Source organism: Anolis carolinensis, chromosome 2 (genome assembly GCF_035594765.1).
Source record: "Anolis carolinensis isolate JA03-04 chromosome 2, rAnoCar3.1.pri, whole genome shotgun sequence".
Classification (NCBI taxonomy): domain Eukaryota; kingdom Metazoa; phylum Chordata; class Lepidosauria; order Squamata; family Dactyloidae; genus Anolis; species Anolis carolinensis.
In genome coordinates this window covers 7,431,024-7,450,633 of record NC_085842.1, presented here as the reverse complement: position 1 = coordinate 7,450,633, position 19,610 = coordinate 7,431,024, and the positions used below count along the sequence as shown (strand labels likewise).

The following is a 19,610-nucleotide window of genomic DNA, read 5'->3' as shown; positions in this document are numbered from 1 at the left end:
TTACAGGGTCAGCCCAGGTTAGCATTTGGATCCTGAGGGACTTCACTTTGGTCTTTCTCTGAGGCTGAGAGAATGTCACTTGCTCCAGGCACACCAGAGGGACAGTAAAAGGCTCAAAACATTATGCCGCGAGGCCATAGGATGCCTTTATTTATCTCTGAGCATTTCCAAAAGAATACAAGAAATGGAAGAAATTTCAGTGAACTTTCTAAAACAAGCACAAAGAACTGAAAAGGAGTAAACCCGTGTCGAAACCACGTCATCTCAACCAGTGATGTGGCAACAGTGCCACAAGGCCAGGACTGAGCTGAACCTACCAGGTTCTCCCTTAAAGTGTGCCAAGAAAAGGTCCAAGATGACTTGCATCAACTGTCAGTCTAGAAGAGAAAATCAGTACAAAGGCTAGAGCAGTTTTCTGTCCACATGTGTTTCTTCATTGTGTGAGCATTCTGGTGCCCACTGAGGATCAAACTCTTTCCACCCTCTTGGCATGTGTATGCTTTCTCTCCTGGAGAGATTTGAGACCTGATTCGAGGACACATCTCTTCCCACCCTCTGAGCTTTTAGAGGCTTCTCTCCTCTGAGAGAATTCAAGGGGTTTTTTTTTCTGAGTGATGGCTTTAATACTCCAGACATTTCCACGGCTTCTTTTGCATTTGGGTTTTATAATAATAATAATAATAATAATAATAATAATAATAATAATAATAATAAACTTTATTTATACCCCGCCACCATCTCCCCAACGGGGACTCGGGGCGGCTTATATGGGGCCATGCCCAGAACAATACAATATAACAAAATATAATAGAACAACAAATCATAGCACATTAAACAACACAATAAAAGAAAATATACACTACATTAAACAAGATCAAAGAACAATAAAACCAAGGGCGGGCCACATGAACACTAGATTAAAACTTGAGGTGAGAAAGGAAGTAGGAGTAAAAACCACAGAGGACAGGGTCATAAAGTGGTGGTGCGATCTGGAGGACAAATATTGAAGGAGAGCAGCAAAAGGGATGTATGTAGTGATTACTCTCCAAAGGCACAACGGAAGAGCCATGTTTTCAGGTCTTTCTTAAAGGCTGCTAGTGTGGGGGCTTGCCTAATCTCACCGGGCAGTGAGTTCCACAATCGGGGGGCCACAGCAGAGAAGGCCCTCTCCCTTGTTCCCACAAGGCGGGCCTGAGATATTGGCAGTGGTGACAGGAGAGCCTCCCCTGCCGATCGAAGGGATCGGGCAGGTTTATGATAGGAGATACGGTCTCGAAGGTAGGTGGGTCCCAAACCATTTAGGGCTTTGTAAGTGATGGTCTGTACCTTGAATTGGGACCGGAAAATAAACGGCAGCCAGTGGAGCTCCTTGAACAAGGGAGTGGATCTCTCCCTGTAACTCGCCCCAGTTATTAGTCTGGCTGCCGACCGCTGGACCAATTGTAATTTCCGGGCCGTCTTCAAGGGAAGCCCCACGTAGAGCGCATTACAGTAGTCCAGTCTAGAGGTAACTAAGGCATGCACCACCGTGGTCAAGTCAGACTTCACGAGGTATGGTCGCAGTTGGCGCACGAGTTTTAGTTGTGCGAAAGCCCTCCCGGCCACCGCCGACACCTGAGCCTCAAGCGTCAACGCTGAATCCAGGAGGACCCCCAAACTGCGGACCTGTGATTTCAGGGGGAGTGCAACCCCGTCCAGCACAGGCTGCCACCCAATACCCCGATCAGACGAGCGACTGACCAGGAGGGCCTCTGTCTTGTCAGGATTGATCCTCAGTTTGTTCCTCCTCATCCAGTCCGCCACAGCGGCCAGGCACTGGTTCAGCATCCGAGGGGCTTCCTTGGAGTCAGATGGAAACGAGTAGTGGATTTGCGTGTCATCTGCGTAGAGATGGCAACGCCCTCCAAAACTCCGGATGACCTCTCCCAGCGGTTTCATGTAGAAGTTGAATAGCATGGGGGATAGGATAGACCCTTGCGGGACCCCACAGGTCAATGGCCAGGGGTCCGAGCAGGTGTCCCCCAGCTTCACCATCTGGGAACGACCCTCCAGGAAGGACTGGAGCCACAGCAAAACCGTGCCACCAAGCCCCATCTCGGAGAGCCTCCCCAGAAGGATACCATGGTCAATGGTATCGAAAGCCGCTGAGATGTCCAAGAGAACCAGCAGGGTCACACTCCCCCTGTCCAGCTCCCTGCGGAGGTCATCCACCAAGGCGACCAAAGCCGTCTCAGTACTGTGCCTGAAGCCAGACTGCGAGCGGTCCAGAAAATCAGTGTCATTGAGGAATTCCTGGAGCTGCGTGGCAACCACCCGCTCCAGAACCTTGCCCAGAAACGGGAGGTTGGAGATTGGTCTGTAGTTGTTACATACAAATGGGTCCAGGGAGGTCTTTTTTAATAGCAGTTTTACCACCGCCTGCTTAAAGCAGGATGGAACTGTCCCCTGCCCCAAGGAGGCATTTATAATAGCCACAAACCAATCCAACAACCCATCTTTGGCCAGCTTAACCAGCCAAGAAGGACAAGGATCCAGAGCGCAAGTGGTCGCCCTCACAGACCCAAGAATCCCCTCCACGTCATCAGGAAGAACAAGCTGGAAAGAATCCCACAAAATCGGACAGACAGGTACCTCGGTTACCTCCGCTGGAACTACAGTTAAGCTGGAGTCCAACTCACGGCGTATCTGAGCAACTTTGCCTGCAAAATGGTGCGCGAAATCGCTGCACCGAGTTGCCAAGTCATCGGGAAGCCCCTGGGTCTCAGGAGGCCGCAGGAGCTCCCCAACAACTCGGAACAACTCCGATGGCCTGTTGGCCGCAGACGCTATGCGGGCAATCGTGAAAGCTTTCCTGGCTGCTCGCAAAGCCACGGAGTAAGCCTTAATAGCAGCTTTAGCCCGTGCTTGGTCAGACACATCCCGAGATTTCCTCCAGATGCACTCTCGTCCCCTCCTCGCAGGCTTCATCACGGCCAGCTCCTCAGTGAACCAAGGAGTCGACGTGACTCTACGCAGCGAGAGGGGACGTTCGGGAGCGATCGTGTCAAGTGCCCTTGACAGCTCACTATTGTAGTGATCAGCCAGGACATCAACAGGATCGCCAGTCTCCAGAACAGGAAGATCCCCAAGAGACCTCAGGAGTCCATCCGGATCCATCAGCCTCCTGGGGCGGACCATCTTAGTGGGTCCACCACCCCTGCGGAGGTTAGAAGACACGGCGAAACTTAAACAGATCAGATGATGGTCAGACCATGACAATGGAAGAATATTTTGCTCCTCCACTCTGACTGTCCCACCGTCCACAATAAAGACAAGGTCCAGCGTGTGTCCCGCCTGATGTGTGGGCCCAGATATAACTTGAGTCAGCCCCATGGTCGTCATGGCAACCATGAAATCCTGAGCTGCACCTGTCAATGTGGTCTCAGCATGGATGTTAAAGTCTCCCAAAACTATGAGTTGTTGGGAGACCAGTGCCGAATTGGAGACCACTTCTGCTAGCTCAGACAGAGAGACTGCTGGGTCGCGGGGTGGACGGTACACCAGCAGAATCCCCAAGCTGTCTCGGGCTCCCACCTTCAAGAAGACACACTCAAACCTCGAAGATTGCGGAACGGCGCATCTGATCAGGGCGATGGACTGCCGAAAGATCACCGTGACTCCTCCTCCCCGCCCCCCAGCCCTGGCCTGCTGATGCACCCCGAAACCTGGTGGACACAACTGGGTGAGATTCACCCCACCCAGCTCGTCCAACCACGTCTCGGTGATGCATGCCAGATCTGCCCCCTCATCCAGGATCAAATCCTGAATGACAGCTGTTTTACCATTGACGGATCTGGCGTTCAAAAGCAGAACCTTAAGACCGGGGGGGCTGTCACACCTATTCCTCTCCAGGGTCGCAAGAACTCTGTTGCACTTCTCCCTGGGCAGCAAGTGACCGATCTTCCTCCTCCCCCACACCACCTCGATGGTGCCCCACCCATGTGACCCCTCTTTCCCCTGGTGGATTGGCTGATTGAGGTTGCCTTCTGAAGGGGTTAGTCAGCTGTCCAAAGATGGAGAGTCTCCAAATGTACTTGTTTGTCTAGGGAAAGAGCCCATCTCCACTGGTCGGAGAGAAAAGGAGTCATCTGACATGGAGTCATCTGACGTGGAAAGGGGACTGTGGTAGCATCTGTGGGTGGGATTGGGAGTTGAAGCAGGCAGGACTCGAAATTGGGGAAGGAGTCTCAAAATGGAACTCTGAGAAGGGGGCCAACACCGGCGAACATTCAACCCCATTGTTGGACATTATTGAATCTTGTATATCAGATTTCAGCCCGGTGACCAAAGGGCGGATCAATGGGTCTACTAATACCCTTCTAAGAGTGATGCCCCACTGTTGTAATTTGGGCCCAAATGAGAACAATTCCTCCACTAACAATCTGTCTTCCAGTCCAATAAGAAGACACGAGGAGCGGTTCCGGGATTGATAATCTCTATGAAGCCAGTCAATAGTCCTGATCTTCACTTCCTACCAGCTTACAGATAGAATTTGCGATAGAGATATCTGGACCGCTCTCTTAGATGTCCATCTGCCTCTGTTCAGTAGTGAGTCTGAAACTTCCACTGCCACATTGTTTGTTCGTAGCAGATGTTGAAAATTGCAGGGAGTGTCCAGAGATTGTCCAAACAATTCAGATGTTAAAGAGTTGTTTGTCCTCTGCAAGACTCTGCTAGTCTCCTTCCAACCATCCCTCCCCTGTCCCTCCCTCCCAGGCACAAACCCCTCGCCTCCCCTAGCAACTTCAGATCCTAGCCTACTGGCTACCTTCTGCCCCTCCAGCCTCTTCCTTCCCTGGCCTTCCAAAGCACTTGTTTCCTCATCAATGTTAATAAAACTGGCTGGTACAGTTGTTGTAATGTCCATAGGGGTAGAGTTTTTCACAATCAGGGAAATTCCTTTAAAAAGATGGTCAATTTTCTTGCTCAGTATCTCCATCTGATGTAAAACCGTACTGAACGATTTCCCCAGAAGATCACATAGGTAAGAGAGGTCATTATTCCTCAGAGTCTCCTGCATACTCATTTCCTATAACCTTCCAAAAAGCCTTCCTATAGTAAACCACTCTTGACCTTCAAAAATTCAAAGTTGACACACCGTTCCTACTGCCTATTTCAGTTAAACTTTCAATCAACAATATATCAACAAACATACACAAACCATCAATCACATTTCAAAACCATCAGTTCAGCAATCAATTAAACTCAAGGTGCTCTCAAATCCTATGTGATCACTTCCTATGATCTTTAATACCAGTCTCGCAAACCCACTTCCTATCACAGTCAAATATCTCCTCCCCTGTTAAATTAAATTAAAACTTTCTCACTCCCACATTTAAAACTAAAATAAAAATCAAAGAAAGGAAAAATAATAAAAAAAATAAAATAAAAAAAATTAAATTAAAAAAAAAAAGGATAAGGGCTAAGATGGCAAGCTGCAATGTAATCGGATGGTAGACAGTGTAGTGACTTCTGGCGCTGCTCACACCTCCCAGGTCGGTAATGTTGCTGAATAGCTTGATGGTTGACCAGACACCTGATGGCGCGCAGCTGGAACTCTTGCCGCCTCCCGGGACAGCGAGGTGGCGCGTTGGGCCCAAGGAGGGCAAAGGCCTTTGGAAGATCTGCTAGGCTCTTCGGCCACCTCCCGGAACGGCGAGGTGGCTCAGTGGTCCAACAGCCGCAGCCCACGGCAAAGACTGGGACTTCTGCAGCCTCCCGGGATGATGAAGTGAGACGTTGGGCCCAGAAAAGCGAGTGCCTGCTGGAAAGGGCTGGCTGAGTTCTTCAGCCACTTCCCAGTGGTCTGACGTCCGCTCAGCAACAGCCCATGGGAAAAGACTGGGGCTCCTGCTGCCTCCCGAGATGGCAAGGCAGCACTTTGGGCTCAGGAGAGCGAGAGCCTGCTGAGAAGGACCAGCTCTGCTGGGAAGGGTCGGCTGAGTTCTTCGGCCACCTCCCAGAATGGCTCGGTGGCCTAGCAGCTGATCAGCAGGGAGGGAGGGAGCCACCTCCCAGGACGGAGAGATGGCTCGTAAAGTCAGCAGCCTCCCAAACAGCAGCGTGCCGAAGGAGCAGAGCTCCTGTCACCTCTGGAGCAGATGGAACAGATGCAAAGAAGCAAAGAGGCGAAGGAAGGAGGGCAGGGAGCGAGGAGTCTCTCTCAGCCAAATTAATGGCGGCCGTGCCCCATCTTACCCTCCAGATCTTCTTTTCTCTTCGCCTACCTAATCCTCCTGAATTCCTCTGGAATCCGCCCTCATTCCAGTCCCTCAGAAGGTTGAAGGGATGCTCAGATTCAAATTGAGCTGAGGCAAGCAAGGACGATTAGAGCAGATAGAATATTTTGCTTCTCAGAGCTCCGTACGAGGCTTATTGCCTCGGCGCCATCTTGTGGGAAAAAAGTAGTTTTCTACTACTTTGTGAAGCTTGTTGTGCAACTCATCTCTTCCCACAAGGCAGGAATATGTACAATTTCTCTTTCTATGAACATTCCGGTAATCTTTGAGGATTGATTTGCAGTTCACACTTCTCAGAATCGAGGCTTTTTGACTTCTCTCCCGTGTGGGTTTTTTAGTGGGCCTTGAGACTTGCTCTCCCGTGGAAGCTTTTCCCTCACTCCAGACATGTCTTTGGTTTTGCCTTCTATAAGAGTATCCTGGACATTTTTGAGGTCTGATTTGTAGCTCAAACTCTTCCCACTCTCTCGTTTATGACTGTTCTGGTGACCTGCAAGGACAGCTTTAAGGCTGTAACTCTTCCCGCACTCCAGGCATTTATAGGGTTTCTCTCCTCGGTGATTCATTTCATGTCCAATAAGAGATCTCTTATCTGAATAACCTTTTCCACACTCCAGGCATTTATAGGGCTTCTCTCCTGTGTGGACGATTTCATGTCTCTTGAGGTGTGATTTCAGAAAGAAACATCTTCCACACTCCATGCATTTATATGGATTCTCTCCCCTGTGGGTTTTTTGATGTGCAGTGAGGACTTCTATCTGAGGGAAGCGTTTCCCACACTCCAGGCATTTATATGGCTTCTCTCCCATGTGGGATTTTTGGTGCAGCCTTAGGCTATCTCTCAAAGTGAAACTCTTCCCGCACTCCAGGCATTTATAGGGTTTCTCTCCTCTGTGATTCATTTCATGTCCAATGAGAATCCTCTTATCAGAAAAACCCTTTCCGCATTCCAGGCATTTATATGGCTTCTCTCCACTGTGGGTGTTTTGGTGAAGTTTTAGGCTAAGTTTCCAACAGAAACCCTTCCCGCACTCCAGGCATTTATAGGGCTTCTCTCCTCTGTGATTCATTTCATGTCCAATAAGAGAGATCTTATTAGTAAAACCTTTTCCACACTCCAGGCATTTATAGGGCTTCTCTCCTGTGTGGATGATTTCATGTCTCTTGAGATTTCCTTTCTCAATGAAACATCTTCCACAGTTCTTACATTTATATGGCTTCTCTCCCAAGTGGGTTTTTTGGTGTCTTCTTAGGGTATTGTTTTTGGGATAGCATTTTCCACACTCCAGGCATTTATATGGCTTCTCTCCCATGTGGGTTTTTTGGTGTCTTCTTAGGGTATTCTTTTTGGGATAGCATTTTCCACACTCCAGGCATATATATGGCATGTCCACAATTTTGTGTTTCTCATTGTGTGCAGGGTGTATACTAGATGCCTCCTTGAAGAAGCCATTCTCAGAGACAGGGCTGTTTCCCATCTCCCTGTTTTCGTCTATTGTTTGTTCTATTGTTATTTCCCTGGTGTCGACAGGGCACTGATTCCTGTTGTATCCTTCTGCTTCTATTCTCGGGCTTCTTTCTGCTTCCTTTTTACGTCTCCCTGTTTTCAGCCACATCTTATTTGGAGCTCCCCCATTTTCACTCCCTTGTCCATCATCACCTTGAAAGAAGAAAGACATAAAGTAGGAAGGCATGAGAAAAGGGAAGACTGAAATCTGTCAACTACAAAAATGTTGTGAGAGGGAGAAAGAAGAGGCGAGAATCTTTGTATGAAGATTTGAAGAACTCTGAAGAACCTGAAAACCTGTCTCTTCCAGAAGGCCTTTGATGATTGACCCTTGTAGGTTCGGCCTATTTGCCCACTGAGCATAGACCCATAGGTATGCCTTCTCAGTATTACACTTAGCGCTTTCATGAGTACGTCAGCTGGGTAACTACCCCTCCCTGATGACTTTGGCATATTTCGCACTTTGGCCCAGATCCGTGAATTCAACTCATGTTTTTAATACCTATTTTGTATGCTGACCTTTTATGACTGTTTTTATCATTATTGTTGTTTTTATTGTAGATTGATTTGTTTTATTGCATTGTTTGCTTTTATATTGTTATGTCTGGGCATGGCCCCATGTAAGCGGCCGGAGTCCCTTCGGGGAGATGGGGCGGGGTATAAGAATAAAGTTATTATTATTATTATTATTATGAAGAACTTTGCCTCATCAAAGGAGAACTCCTTTCTGGATGATCACTCCCACCATAGTATTGTCTACAGTGGGAGGGGGTGCAACATGCAACCCGAAAACACCATGAGCCACCCTACTAAACCATGTTCAAATAAGCATTGCGTAAGCGGCCGGAGTCCCTTCGGGGAGATGGGGCGGGGTATAAGAATAAAGTTATTATTATTATTATTATTATTATTATTATTATGAAGAACTTTGCCTCATCAAAGGAGAACTCCTTTCTGGAAGTTGTTGGATGATCACTCCCACCATAGTATTGTCTACACCGGGAGGGAGTGCAGCATGCAACCCGAAAACACCATGAGCCACCCTACTAAATCCTGTTCAAGTACGCATTGCGTAAATGTCCCACTGAAGAGCAACACCTCAGAAGTAGGGCCCAGAGGGGAATTGTTTCTTCCAGCCTGGTTAGGATCAGAAGTGCTGGCCAAAGATGACTCATGTTCCTGAACTATGCACCAAGACGCTGAGAGATTCTTACCCAGAGAAGACACCATCCTATAATTTTCTTCCATGACCTCCCTGTGCAGGGACCGTTGATCCGTATTTAGTAAGGCCCACTCCGCCTCACTGAAATGTACAGCCACATCCTCAAACATGACCTGAAAGAAGAAAGTTGGACACACAAATCATTAGTGGTTCTACTACTGCTAAGAAGAATCCTGATCCATTGAAGTCTCAGTAAAGAATTCAAAGAGATAACTTTTAGGAGTAGCCACCCCAACTGTCGTGAGCTGGGTCTTCTAAAAAAGTAAGAAGCATCAATGATGGTATGGGAGTTCATGCAGTCACCTGCAACAGTTGTGGTATGCTCATGTTATTGCATGAAGATGTGGGTATCTACACTTGTAGCAAGTGCTCTTGGAGGCCCATGTATCCACATATTAGGGAGGAAGAGCTTGCTTCCATCCCAGGAGAATCACACAGGGGATCTCTCTGAGGAGGAGGTCACTTTGCACACACAGGAGGTAGACTGTTGGGAGAATGTTACACACAGAAGGAGAAGGAACAGGATTCATTCTGTAAATCGGGAGCTATATAATTAATTCACATTTCTTTCCAGCATCAGTGATGACGTAGACCAAGAAGTGCAACAGAGCTTGTTCCCAGGGAATGTTGAGGTGTCCTGGGAGAGTGAGCACATGGAATGGACCCTGAACATCCTCCAAGAAAGCCTGTGGTGGTGGAAGGAGGCCTCCTACTGAAGGGAACAAAAGCCGTGGTTTATGGGCCTGACAGGATGACTTGAGAGGTGTGCTGTCTCCCTGGAGCAAACATCCAAGACGTAAAAGAGAGCCTGGCAAGGCTTGTCTAGTCCACAGACCATTACCCCTTCTGTTTGGTTCATGTCATTTTATTTATTTATTTACTTAGAGTATTTATATTCCGCCCTTCTCACCCCGAAGGGGACTCAGGGCGGATGTTGTTACTGATGATGGTTTTCAGGTGCAAGAAGCAGAAAGGGAGAGTAGCTCCCAGCCTCAGCCTGATAACACTAACGAGCCTGTGGCCTTGGAAGCGATGAGGCCGCTTCTCTAGATCGGGCTAGTCGTGTGGAATTTCGGGGGTTGTGCAGAAGTCTCAGAATAGCAAATAAGAGGGAGGTCAAATGGCAAAGAAATGCCTTCATGTTATGCTATTAAAACAGTCTGCTGAGAAGGAAATCTTCGTCAAAGCAATTTCCTCGCTTGAATCAAGAACCAAGTCTGCTTTCCTGTATTATCTTGTAGCCTGGATGTATTCTCATTTCTGGGACTTGGGCTTCTTTTGAAAGGACCTTGTTTCATGCCTAATGTTTCTATGGATTTGTTTCTTATGGCCTTGTTTTAGTAACTATCTTTTGGAACCGAAATTTTACCTTTTATGAACGATCTTTTCCCTATTTCAGGCTGTGGCGCAGGCTGGAGAGCAGCTGCAATGAATCACTGAAATGAATCACTCTGACCAGGAGGTCATGAGTTCGAGGCCCGCTCGAAGCCTATGTTTGTCTTGTCTTTGTTCTATGTTAAAAGGCATTGAATGTTTGCCCTATGTGTGTATAATGTGATCCGCCCTGAGTCCCCTTCGGGGTGAGAAGGGTGGAATATAAATGCTGCAAATAAAATAAATAAATATTTCCTAATAAACTTCAAAAGACTACGTTCTGTGTGCAGCCTGGTGTCTTTAGCAACAGGGCGATCACACTGTACATATGCATGGCAAACATTCAATGCCATTAGACATACCAAACACACAGACAGAGACACAGAGGCTATTTAACATTTTCCAACTTCTGGCTTCTTGAGGGTATGCTCCATTCCGGCCACAGGAGGAGCTGCTGCTTCATAATTCACTGTGATGCCGAGCCCTTCATGGAGTACTTCCTCATCTTCCAGAACACAACACTGCTGGACATTTTTATGGTGACGTAAATTAATTAAATTAGCCTCTCCACAGAATCGGTCTCTAAATTTCCTACTTGACAGATGCAACTGTCTTTTGGGTTGCTTAGATAAACAATGAGCTGGGGCTATTTAATGGTCGGGCACTCAATCTGACCCGGGCTTTGAACTCATGACCTCTCGGTCAGTAGTGATTTATTATATGTAATGATGAATAAGGATAGTGCGATTTGTAGCCTTCAGGAGGTTACCTGGGATTTTGAAGCTATGGATAGGAAGCTGAAGGGCCTTGATGCCCAGGTCGCCATTTCGTCTCTCCTCCCAGTTCCAGGAAGGGAGAGAAGGAAAAATGAATAACTGGCTTCACAGGCAATGCCACCAGGAATGAACTGACTTCCTGGACCATGGTCTGAAATTTAATGAAGTTGGGCTTCTGGCAAGAGATGCCTCTCACCAATATCAAGGGAGGGATGCCTTCACAATAGGCAAAGAGGCAGGACAGGAAGGTCTGGTTAATGTAAACGAATTTGACTCTTCAGACCAGATGAATTATAGGCAGCCCTGAGTTACAAACATCTGATTTACAAATGACTCCTAGAACAAGCATGGCTAATAAGACTTCTCATGGGTGGTTATTCCAGAATATACAATTATGTTGATCCTACAAAAGTTTGAAAATATCAGAAGTGTAAGGAACTGTGTGGGCTCTAGTGGAAGAAAACGGACGTCGGGAACAGGATTCTGAGATTTCTTAAAAGGAAACTTGGGTGGAAACAGAAGAAAAGCAAGTTCTATCTAGTTCATATGAAGTGAACAGGGAGATTTCCACAATTATCTCCAGTTCATTTCTACTGTCATCACTTTACCTGATCTTGTTGAACTGATGCTGATGCCACTTCTCTGGCATCAGAAAGAGTGGAGCTGCCACGTCTTCCCAGCACCCTGGGCTCACCTCCTGTGAAACGGCAAACATAGGAAGGGAAGGGAAGGGAAGCTGAACAGTATTTTAAAAACTCTAAAATCAGGACAGTAAATAATGAACACCATGCAGAAACAGAGGAATTCCAGATAGGAAAAAATCAGAGCCATCGAACACCTTCAAACAAAGGATTTCCCCAGGCAGAAAGCAGCCAGGCTTTGATGCTGCAAGGCTATTCAATGCGAATCAAGGTGGCCAATGGCAACATTCACACTTGCCTCAAACAAACATAGTTTTTTCTCCCAGAGATATATACAGTAGAGTCTCACTTATCCAAGCCTTTGGATTATCCAAGCCATTTTTGTAGTCAAGGTTTTCAATATATCATGATATTTTGGTGCTATATTCGTAATTACAACATAACATTACTGCGTTTTGAACTACTTTTCCTGTCAAATTTGTTGTATAACATGAAGTTTTGTTGCTTAATTTGTAAAATCATAACCTAATTTTATGTTTAATAGGCTCTTCCTTAATCCCTCCTTATTATCCAAGATAATCGCTTATCCAAGCTTCTGCCGGCCCGTTTAGCTTGGATAAGTGAGACTCTACTCTGTGTGTGTGTGTGTGTGTGTGTGTGTATATATATATATATATATATATATATATATATATATATATATATATTCTATTATTATTGTAGTATATTATCATATTATTACTATTATATTATATTATTCACGATTCATGACTACATTGAAACTAGAATAGAGAGAAATCAGCGTGGAAACTGCAAGAGGTACCATAGATTGTTGTACATGGAAATAATGGTAGTAAATAGTTTTTGATTTATTAAATACCGTTATATATTACAATTATATATTTTTGTTATTTAAACTATACATACTGCAAAATTATGGGTTTTTTCTCGAAGTGACACACCACCCAAGTCATGTTGTTAGGTTTTTTGGTGAATTTTGACACACCAAGCGCAAAAGGATGCCCATCATTGACCTATGAGGATGCCTGCCATAGATGTGGGTGGGTGAAATGTCAAGAGAGAATGCTTCTGGAACATGGCCAGACAGCCCAGAAAACTCACAGCAACCCATTCTTGAAACATTCTAACAAAACAGCTATTCAAGACAAGCTTTTTGGGGGGACACAATAGAAGATCATACAACTGGGAGATCGTTGACCAAGAGAAGAAGGGATCTTGCCCAGTGGAGCAGACCTTCTGTCCTCCAAGACAGCAATGGAAACATCTATTAGGGGACATAACAGTAGACCCAAAATTTGGGAGATCCTTGAGAGCAAGGACCGAGCAAATGACATCTTACCCAGAGAGGACTCTCCTGTGTTGTCCTCTAGTCCAATCCACCCAGAAGAGAACCTCTTGCTGGTCTCCACTGGGGTCTCCTGGGCCTGAAGGACCTCTCTCTCCTGCCGCTCTTCTTCTGCCCGACTCAGGAGGAATCCTTCCGCCAAAGCCACGGCCTGGGAACTGGTCTCTGCCCCACATTCCCTCACCCAGCGCTCCATCTCCGCAGGAAGGACGGCCAGGAACTGCTCCAGGAGCACCAGGTCCAGCATCTCCGCCTTGGTATGTTCCTCAGGCTTCAGCCACAGGCGGCAGAGAGAGTGGAGGCGGCTGCAGACCTCTCGGGGCCCATCAGCCCCATGGAAGTCTGCACTGAACCCCTTCTCATCTAGAGCATCCTGCCCGGTTCTCCCCCAGGATACAACCCTTCTCCTGCCCCACATTGTATTGGGCTCTCTTCCTCCTTCGGGGCCACATTGGTTTGGCTCCTCCATCTTCACTCTGGGCTCCAAAACAGCTTCCATCTTGGTTGAAGAACCTCTTCCCCTTTTATGCCACGAACAAAGGCTACACAAGATTATGGAGAGATGAAGTCCAAGTAAAGTACCTGCAAACCAGCAAAAGCCTAAATATCTGCAAACCAGCAAAAGCCTAAACAGAAAAAAGTGAGTTTACAACCCAATTGTGGGTGGCTTCTGTATATTTTTCCCAATGGGTGTTTCGAGATTAAATATAATGAAGCACTGCTGCGGGAATCCATTCACTTTACTTTTACCTTCCAGGTGCCGCCATATTATTATTATTGTTATTATTGTTGTTGTTGTATGACACAGCAAACAAGATAAGACATGCTGGACCTCATATCACAAAAATCACAAGTCGAACACTTCCCAAGTGTCTAGGACTGTGTGATGTATTTTCGGCTGATGGGTGCAGATCCCAGTAGGGTGGCCTTTTGCAGTTGGCAGATCATGATTTTGTCAATGTCTATTGTTTCCAAATGCCGGCTGAGATCTTTTGGCACAGCACCGAATGTAATATGTAATAATATTAATTATTATTATTAATAATAATGTATTATTAGTATTATTATTACCCCTCAACCTGTGCCTTCAGCTAACCTTCCCCTGTTATTCTGCACATGCCTTGAGATGTATAAAAACTTGTTTTTCACTTCTATGTGGCCCATAAGGTAAAGCTAAAGGTTTTCCCCTGATGTTAAGTCCAGTCGTGCCTGACTCTGGGGTTGGTGCTCATCTCCATTTCTAAGCCGAAGAGCCGGTGTTGACCATAGACACCTCCAAGGTCATGTGGCCACTGGCATGACTGCATGGAGCGCTGTTACCTTCCCGCTGGAGTGGTACCTATTGATCTACTCACATTTGCATGTTTTTAAACTGCTAGCTTGGCAGAAGCTGGGGCTAACAGCAGGTGCTCACTCTGCTCCCCGGATCCGAACCTGTGATCTTTTGGTCTGGAAGTTTAACAACTCAGCGCTTTAACATGCTGCACCACAGGGAGCTCCCAATATGAGAGTATGTATGTATATGACCCATACATACACACCAATTCAGTGATAAGATATATAAACTAGCAGTGAAATATCACATAATTCATTTTCAGTAGAGGTTTGATATTGTGCTTGAACAGCATTTCTCTAGGAGTGCATTGTTTTTAAAAAGGAGGAATCAAGGAAGTCTCATCTGTGTAATGTTGGGATGGATTTGGGGGCCAAAGTAATGGAAGACTCAAGGGTGTGTTAAAGCACTGAGCTGCTGAACTTGCAGACCGAAAGGTCCCAGGTTCAAATCCAAGGAGCGGAGTGAGCGCCCGCTGTTAGCCCCAGCTCCTGCCAACCTAGCAGTTCAAAAACATGCAAATGTGAGTAGATCAATAGGTACCGCTCCGGCGGGAAGGTAACGGCGCTCCATGCAGTCATGCCGGCCACATGACCTTGGAGGTGTCTATGGACAACGCCGGCTCTTTGGGTTAGAAATGGAGATGAGCCCCAACCCCCAGAGTCAGACACAACTGGACTTAACGTCAGGGGAAACCTTTACCTTTACCTAGACTCAAGGGCCAGATGCAGTCCTTTGGGCTCTTTTCTCAGGCCCTCCTCTCTCTCACCATTTTATCCTTCCTTCCCTCTCTCCTGCCTTCCTTCACCTTTGTCTTTCCTTCCTTCTCCCTTCCCTCTCTCCATTCTCTTCCACCCTTCTCTTTCTTCCTTATCTTCCTCTTCCTCCTTCCCTCCTTCATTTCCTTCCACTCTTTGTCCTTCCTTCTTTCTTTCCTCCTTCCCTCCATTCTCTTCCACCCTTCCTTCCTTCTCTTCCTCCTTCCCTCCTTCATTTCCTTCCACCCTTTGTCCTTCCTTTTCTTTCCTCCTTCCTTCCTTCCTTCCCTCCATTCTCTTCCACCCTTCTCTTTCTTCCTTCTCTTCCTCTTTCTCCTTCCTTCCTTCCTTCCTTCATTTCCTTCCACCCTTTGTCCTTCTTTCTTTCCTCCTTCCTTCCCTCCATTCGCTTCCACCCTTCCTTCCTTCTCTTTCTTCCTCTTTCTCCTTCCCTCTTTCATTTCCTTCCACTCTTTGTCCTTCCTTCCTTCCATTCTCTTCCACCCTTCCTTGCTTCTCTTCCTCTTTCTCCTTCCCTCCTTCATTTCCTTCCACCCTTTGTCCTTCCTTCTTTCTTTCCTCCTTCCTTCCCTCCATTCTCTTCCACCCTTCCTTCCTTCTATTCCTCCTTTCCTCCTTCATTTCCTTCCACCCTTTGTCCTTCCTTTTCTTTCCTCCTTCCCTCCATTCTCTTCCACCCTTCTCTTCCTCTTTCTCCTTCCTTCCTTCCTTCCTTCCTTCCTTCCTTCCTTCCTTCCTTCCTTCCTTCATTTCCTTCCACCCTTTGTCCTTCTTTCTTTCCTCCTTCCTTCCCTCCATTCGCTTCCATCCTTCCTTCCTTCTCTTTCTTCCTTATCTTCCTCTTTCTCCTTCCCTCTTTCATTTCCTTCCACTCTTTGTCCTTCCTCCTTCCTTCCTTCCATTCTCTTCCACCCTTCCTTGCTTCTCTTCCTCTTTCTCCTTCCCTCCTTCACTTCCTTCCACCCTTTGTCCTTCCTTCTTTCTTTCCTCCTTCCTTCCCTCCATTCTCTTCCACCCTTCCTTCCTTCTATTCCTCCTTCCCTCCTTCATTTCCTTCCACCCTTTCTCCTTCCTTTTCTTTCCTCCTTCCTTCCTTCCCTCCATTCTCTTCCACCCTTCTCTTCCTCTTTCTCCTTCCTTCATTTCCTTCCACCCTTTGTCCTTCCTTCTTTCTTCCTTCCTTCCGTCCATTCTCTTCCACCCTTCCTTCCTTCTCTTTCTTCCTTATCTACCTCTTTCTCCTTCCCTCTTTCATTTCCTTCCACCCTTTTGTCCTTCCTGCCTTCCTTCCCTCTTTCCTTCCATTCTCTTCCACCCTTCCTTCTTTCTCTTTCTTCCTTATCTTCCTCTTTCTCCTTCTCTCCTTTATATCCTTCCTTCCTTCCCTCCATTCTGTTCCACCCTTCCTTACTTCTCTTTTTCCTTCCTCCTGTGAAATGTTTACCTGGGAGAAGAGAAGTTGGAGATGGATCATGAGAACCATGTTTCCAGATTTCAAAGGGTGTCCTATTGAGGAGGAGGGAAGGGGAAAACTGACTTTCTGCACCTCTAGAGACCAATCCACAAGGGAGCAATGGCTTGAAATAGCAGGGGAAAATATTTGACTGAAAAGAACTTCTTGGGACAGTGGCCTAGGCGGCCTGGGAGTGTGGTGGAGTCTCCTTCTCTGGAGGCTTTTCCACAGAGGCTGTCTATCGGGAGTGTTTTGATTGTGCCTTCTTGCATGGAAGGGGGTTGGACTGGATGTCCAACAAACTCAAAGAGCATTTCTCCCCAATGCTGCCTCTTCATCCTGGAAAGAAGTGACGAGTGGAGTGCCATAAGAGGGTTCTGTCCTGGGCCTGGTTCTGTTTAACATCTTTATTCATGACTTAGATCAGTGTGGTCCAACCTGTGGGCTGCATGCGGCCCACAAATTCATTTTTGTTGACCCTTGCCCTTCTTACTGGAAAAAAATATTTTAATTATGTAATTAAATATTATTATTTTAATTATGTAATTAAATATTAATATTTTAATTGTGTAATTAAATATCAATATTTTAATTACATAATTCAATATTAATTATGTAATTTATTTTCTTTCTGGAATGTCTCTGGCCCTCACATACCTATACTAAAGTTTGATTGGCCCTCAAGTAACTAAAGGTTGGACCACACTGACTTACATGAAGGGTTAGAAGGCATAATCAAGTTTGCAGAAAACACCAAACTGGGAGGGAGAGCTAATACTCCAGAAGACAGGAGCAGAATTCAAAACGATCTTGACAGATTAGAGAGATGATGGGCCAAAACTAACAAAATGAAGTTCAACAGGGACAAATGCAAGAAAAAATGAAATGCAGAGATACAGAATGGGGACGATGCCTGTCTCGACTGCATCTCGTGTGAAAAAGATCTTGTGGACAAAGATCTTGGAGTCCTCATGGGGAACAAGTTAAACATGAGCCAACAATGTGATGCGGCGGCAAAAAAAGCCAATGGGATTTTGGCCTGCGTAAATAGAAGACTAATGTCTAGATATTCTGCACTTTGGCCCAGATCTGTGTATTAGTCTCCTGTTTCTAACATTTTATGCTGTATGTTGATTTTTATGACTGTTTTACTGCTGCTGATGATTTATTGTTGCGATATTTGTTTTATTGTCTTGCTGTTGTTATTATGTAAGCCGCCCCGAGTCTCTTCGGGGAGATGGGGCGGGGTATAAAAATAAAGTTATTATCATTATTATCCAGAGTAGTCATGCTACCTCTCAATTCTGCCTTGGTCAGACCACACCTGGGATCACACTGTGTCCAATTTTGAGCACCACAATTCAAGGGAGATGTTTACTTTAAGCTGGAATGTATTTAGGGGAGGGCGACTAAATGATCAAGGGTCTGGAGAACAAGCCCTATGAGGAGTGGCTTAAAGAGCTTGAGAAGCTGGATTTGGCCATGGTGGTTTATGCCTTGGTCACATCCAGATTGGATTACTGCAATGCTCTCTATGTGGGGCTGCCCTTGGAGACAGCCCAAAAACTTCAGTTGAACATGAGGAAGAACTTCCTGACTGTAAGAGAGAGAGAGCTGTTCAGCAGTGGAACTCTCTGCCTAGGAATGTGGTGGAGGCTCCTTCTTTGGAGGCTTTGAAGCAGAGGCTGGATGGCCATCTGTCGGGGGTGCTTTGAACGTGATTTCCCTGCTTCTGGGCAGAATGGCCCACGAGGTCTCTTCCAACTCTAGGATTCTTCCAGTTCTATCAGGAGTTGGCAATACAGGGGTTTCATGGAGACTTTGTTCTCTCCCGCCCACCATCCCATCCTGACCAAGACCAACCCTTTTGGGGTGCAGACATTTTTTGGTCTTTCCTTCACTTTCTGCCTCCAAAAGAGAAGAGGAAAAGGAGGGAAATGCAGGGAGGGGGCCTGGGGAGAGCCCCCTCCCCCTTCTCCCCTGCCCAACAAGTGGACCCCAAGTTGGAAAGTTTGCCCATGCCTGATCCTATGGGCTCCTATGGATAAAGGACAAAACCCCATTGGCTTAACTTGTGAAAGGAAGCAAGTTGGAAAAGACACCTATGGAGGTTCTTCCACTCCCTCCCGGCCAGGTTGGGTCTTCTAACAAGGGGGTCTCCTACCCTCCCCCCCCAGACCCTCCCCAAATCCCACCGAGAGGAAAGAGGCCTCACCTCGTGGCTTCCAGAGAGAAGGGGCGGAAAGAGCCAGAGCATCACCTGACTCCTCTCCCTGAGACAATCCTTCTCTGGGGGCGGGGCTTCTCCTCCAGGCCACGCCCCGTTCCTCTCTGGCCACGCCCCCCTCTGGGGGAGGGAGGGGTCTCCTCTTTCCTGCCAGGGTCTCCCATGGGAACCCCCTCCCTCCTTCTCTCCATCCCTCCCAAGCCAGTCCTAGGTAGGTCTCCTTGAGGCCAGGAGGAGGAGATCCAGAGACATCCCTCTGGCTCCACAAGAGAGGCATCCTGGCCCCCAGGCCACCCTACCTTCAATCAAGCAAGGCAGGGTGGCCTTGCTTTCCTCCCATCCTGAAGGAAATCCATGGAGGCCTTTCTTTCCTCTCACCACAAAGGAGGTCCATGGAGGTCTTCATTTCCTCCCACCCTGAAGGAGGTCTGTGGAGGACTTTCTTTCCTCCCACTTGGAAGGTCGTCCATGGAGGACTTTCTTTCCTCCCACCCTGAAGGAAATCCGTGGAGGCCTTTCTTTCTTCTCACCCTGAAGATGGTCCAAGAAGGTCTACCCTTCCTCCCAGCCCGAAGGAGGTCTGTGGAGGCCTTTCTTTCCTCCCACCCTGAAGGAAATCCGTGGAGGCCTTTCTTTCTTCTCACCCTGAAGATG

General features: G+C 46.9%; 1 protein-coding gene across 1 annotated transcript; it reads right to left on the bottom strand.

Annotated features, from left to right (window-relative positions):
• Positions 1-5,260: 5,260 nt before the first annotated feature.
• LOC100552433 (zinc finger protein 436) lies at positions 5,261-19,036 on the bottom strand. Its single transcript, XM_062972994.1, has 5 exons — positions 18,945-19,036; positions 13,159-13,746; positions 11,766-11,854; positions 9,000-9,120; positions 5,261-7,938 (listed from the first exon to the last, which is right to left on the bottom strand). Exons 2-5 carry the CDS (start codon positions 13,661-13,663, stop codon positions 6,572-6,574), a joined length of 2,082 nt encoding a protein of 693 aa, XP_062829064.1. The 5' UTR covers positions 13,664-13,746; positions 18,945-19,036; the 3' UTR covers positions 5,261-6,571.
• Positions 19,037-19,610: the final 574 nt, after the last annotated feature.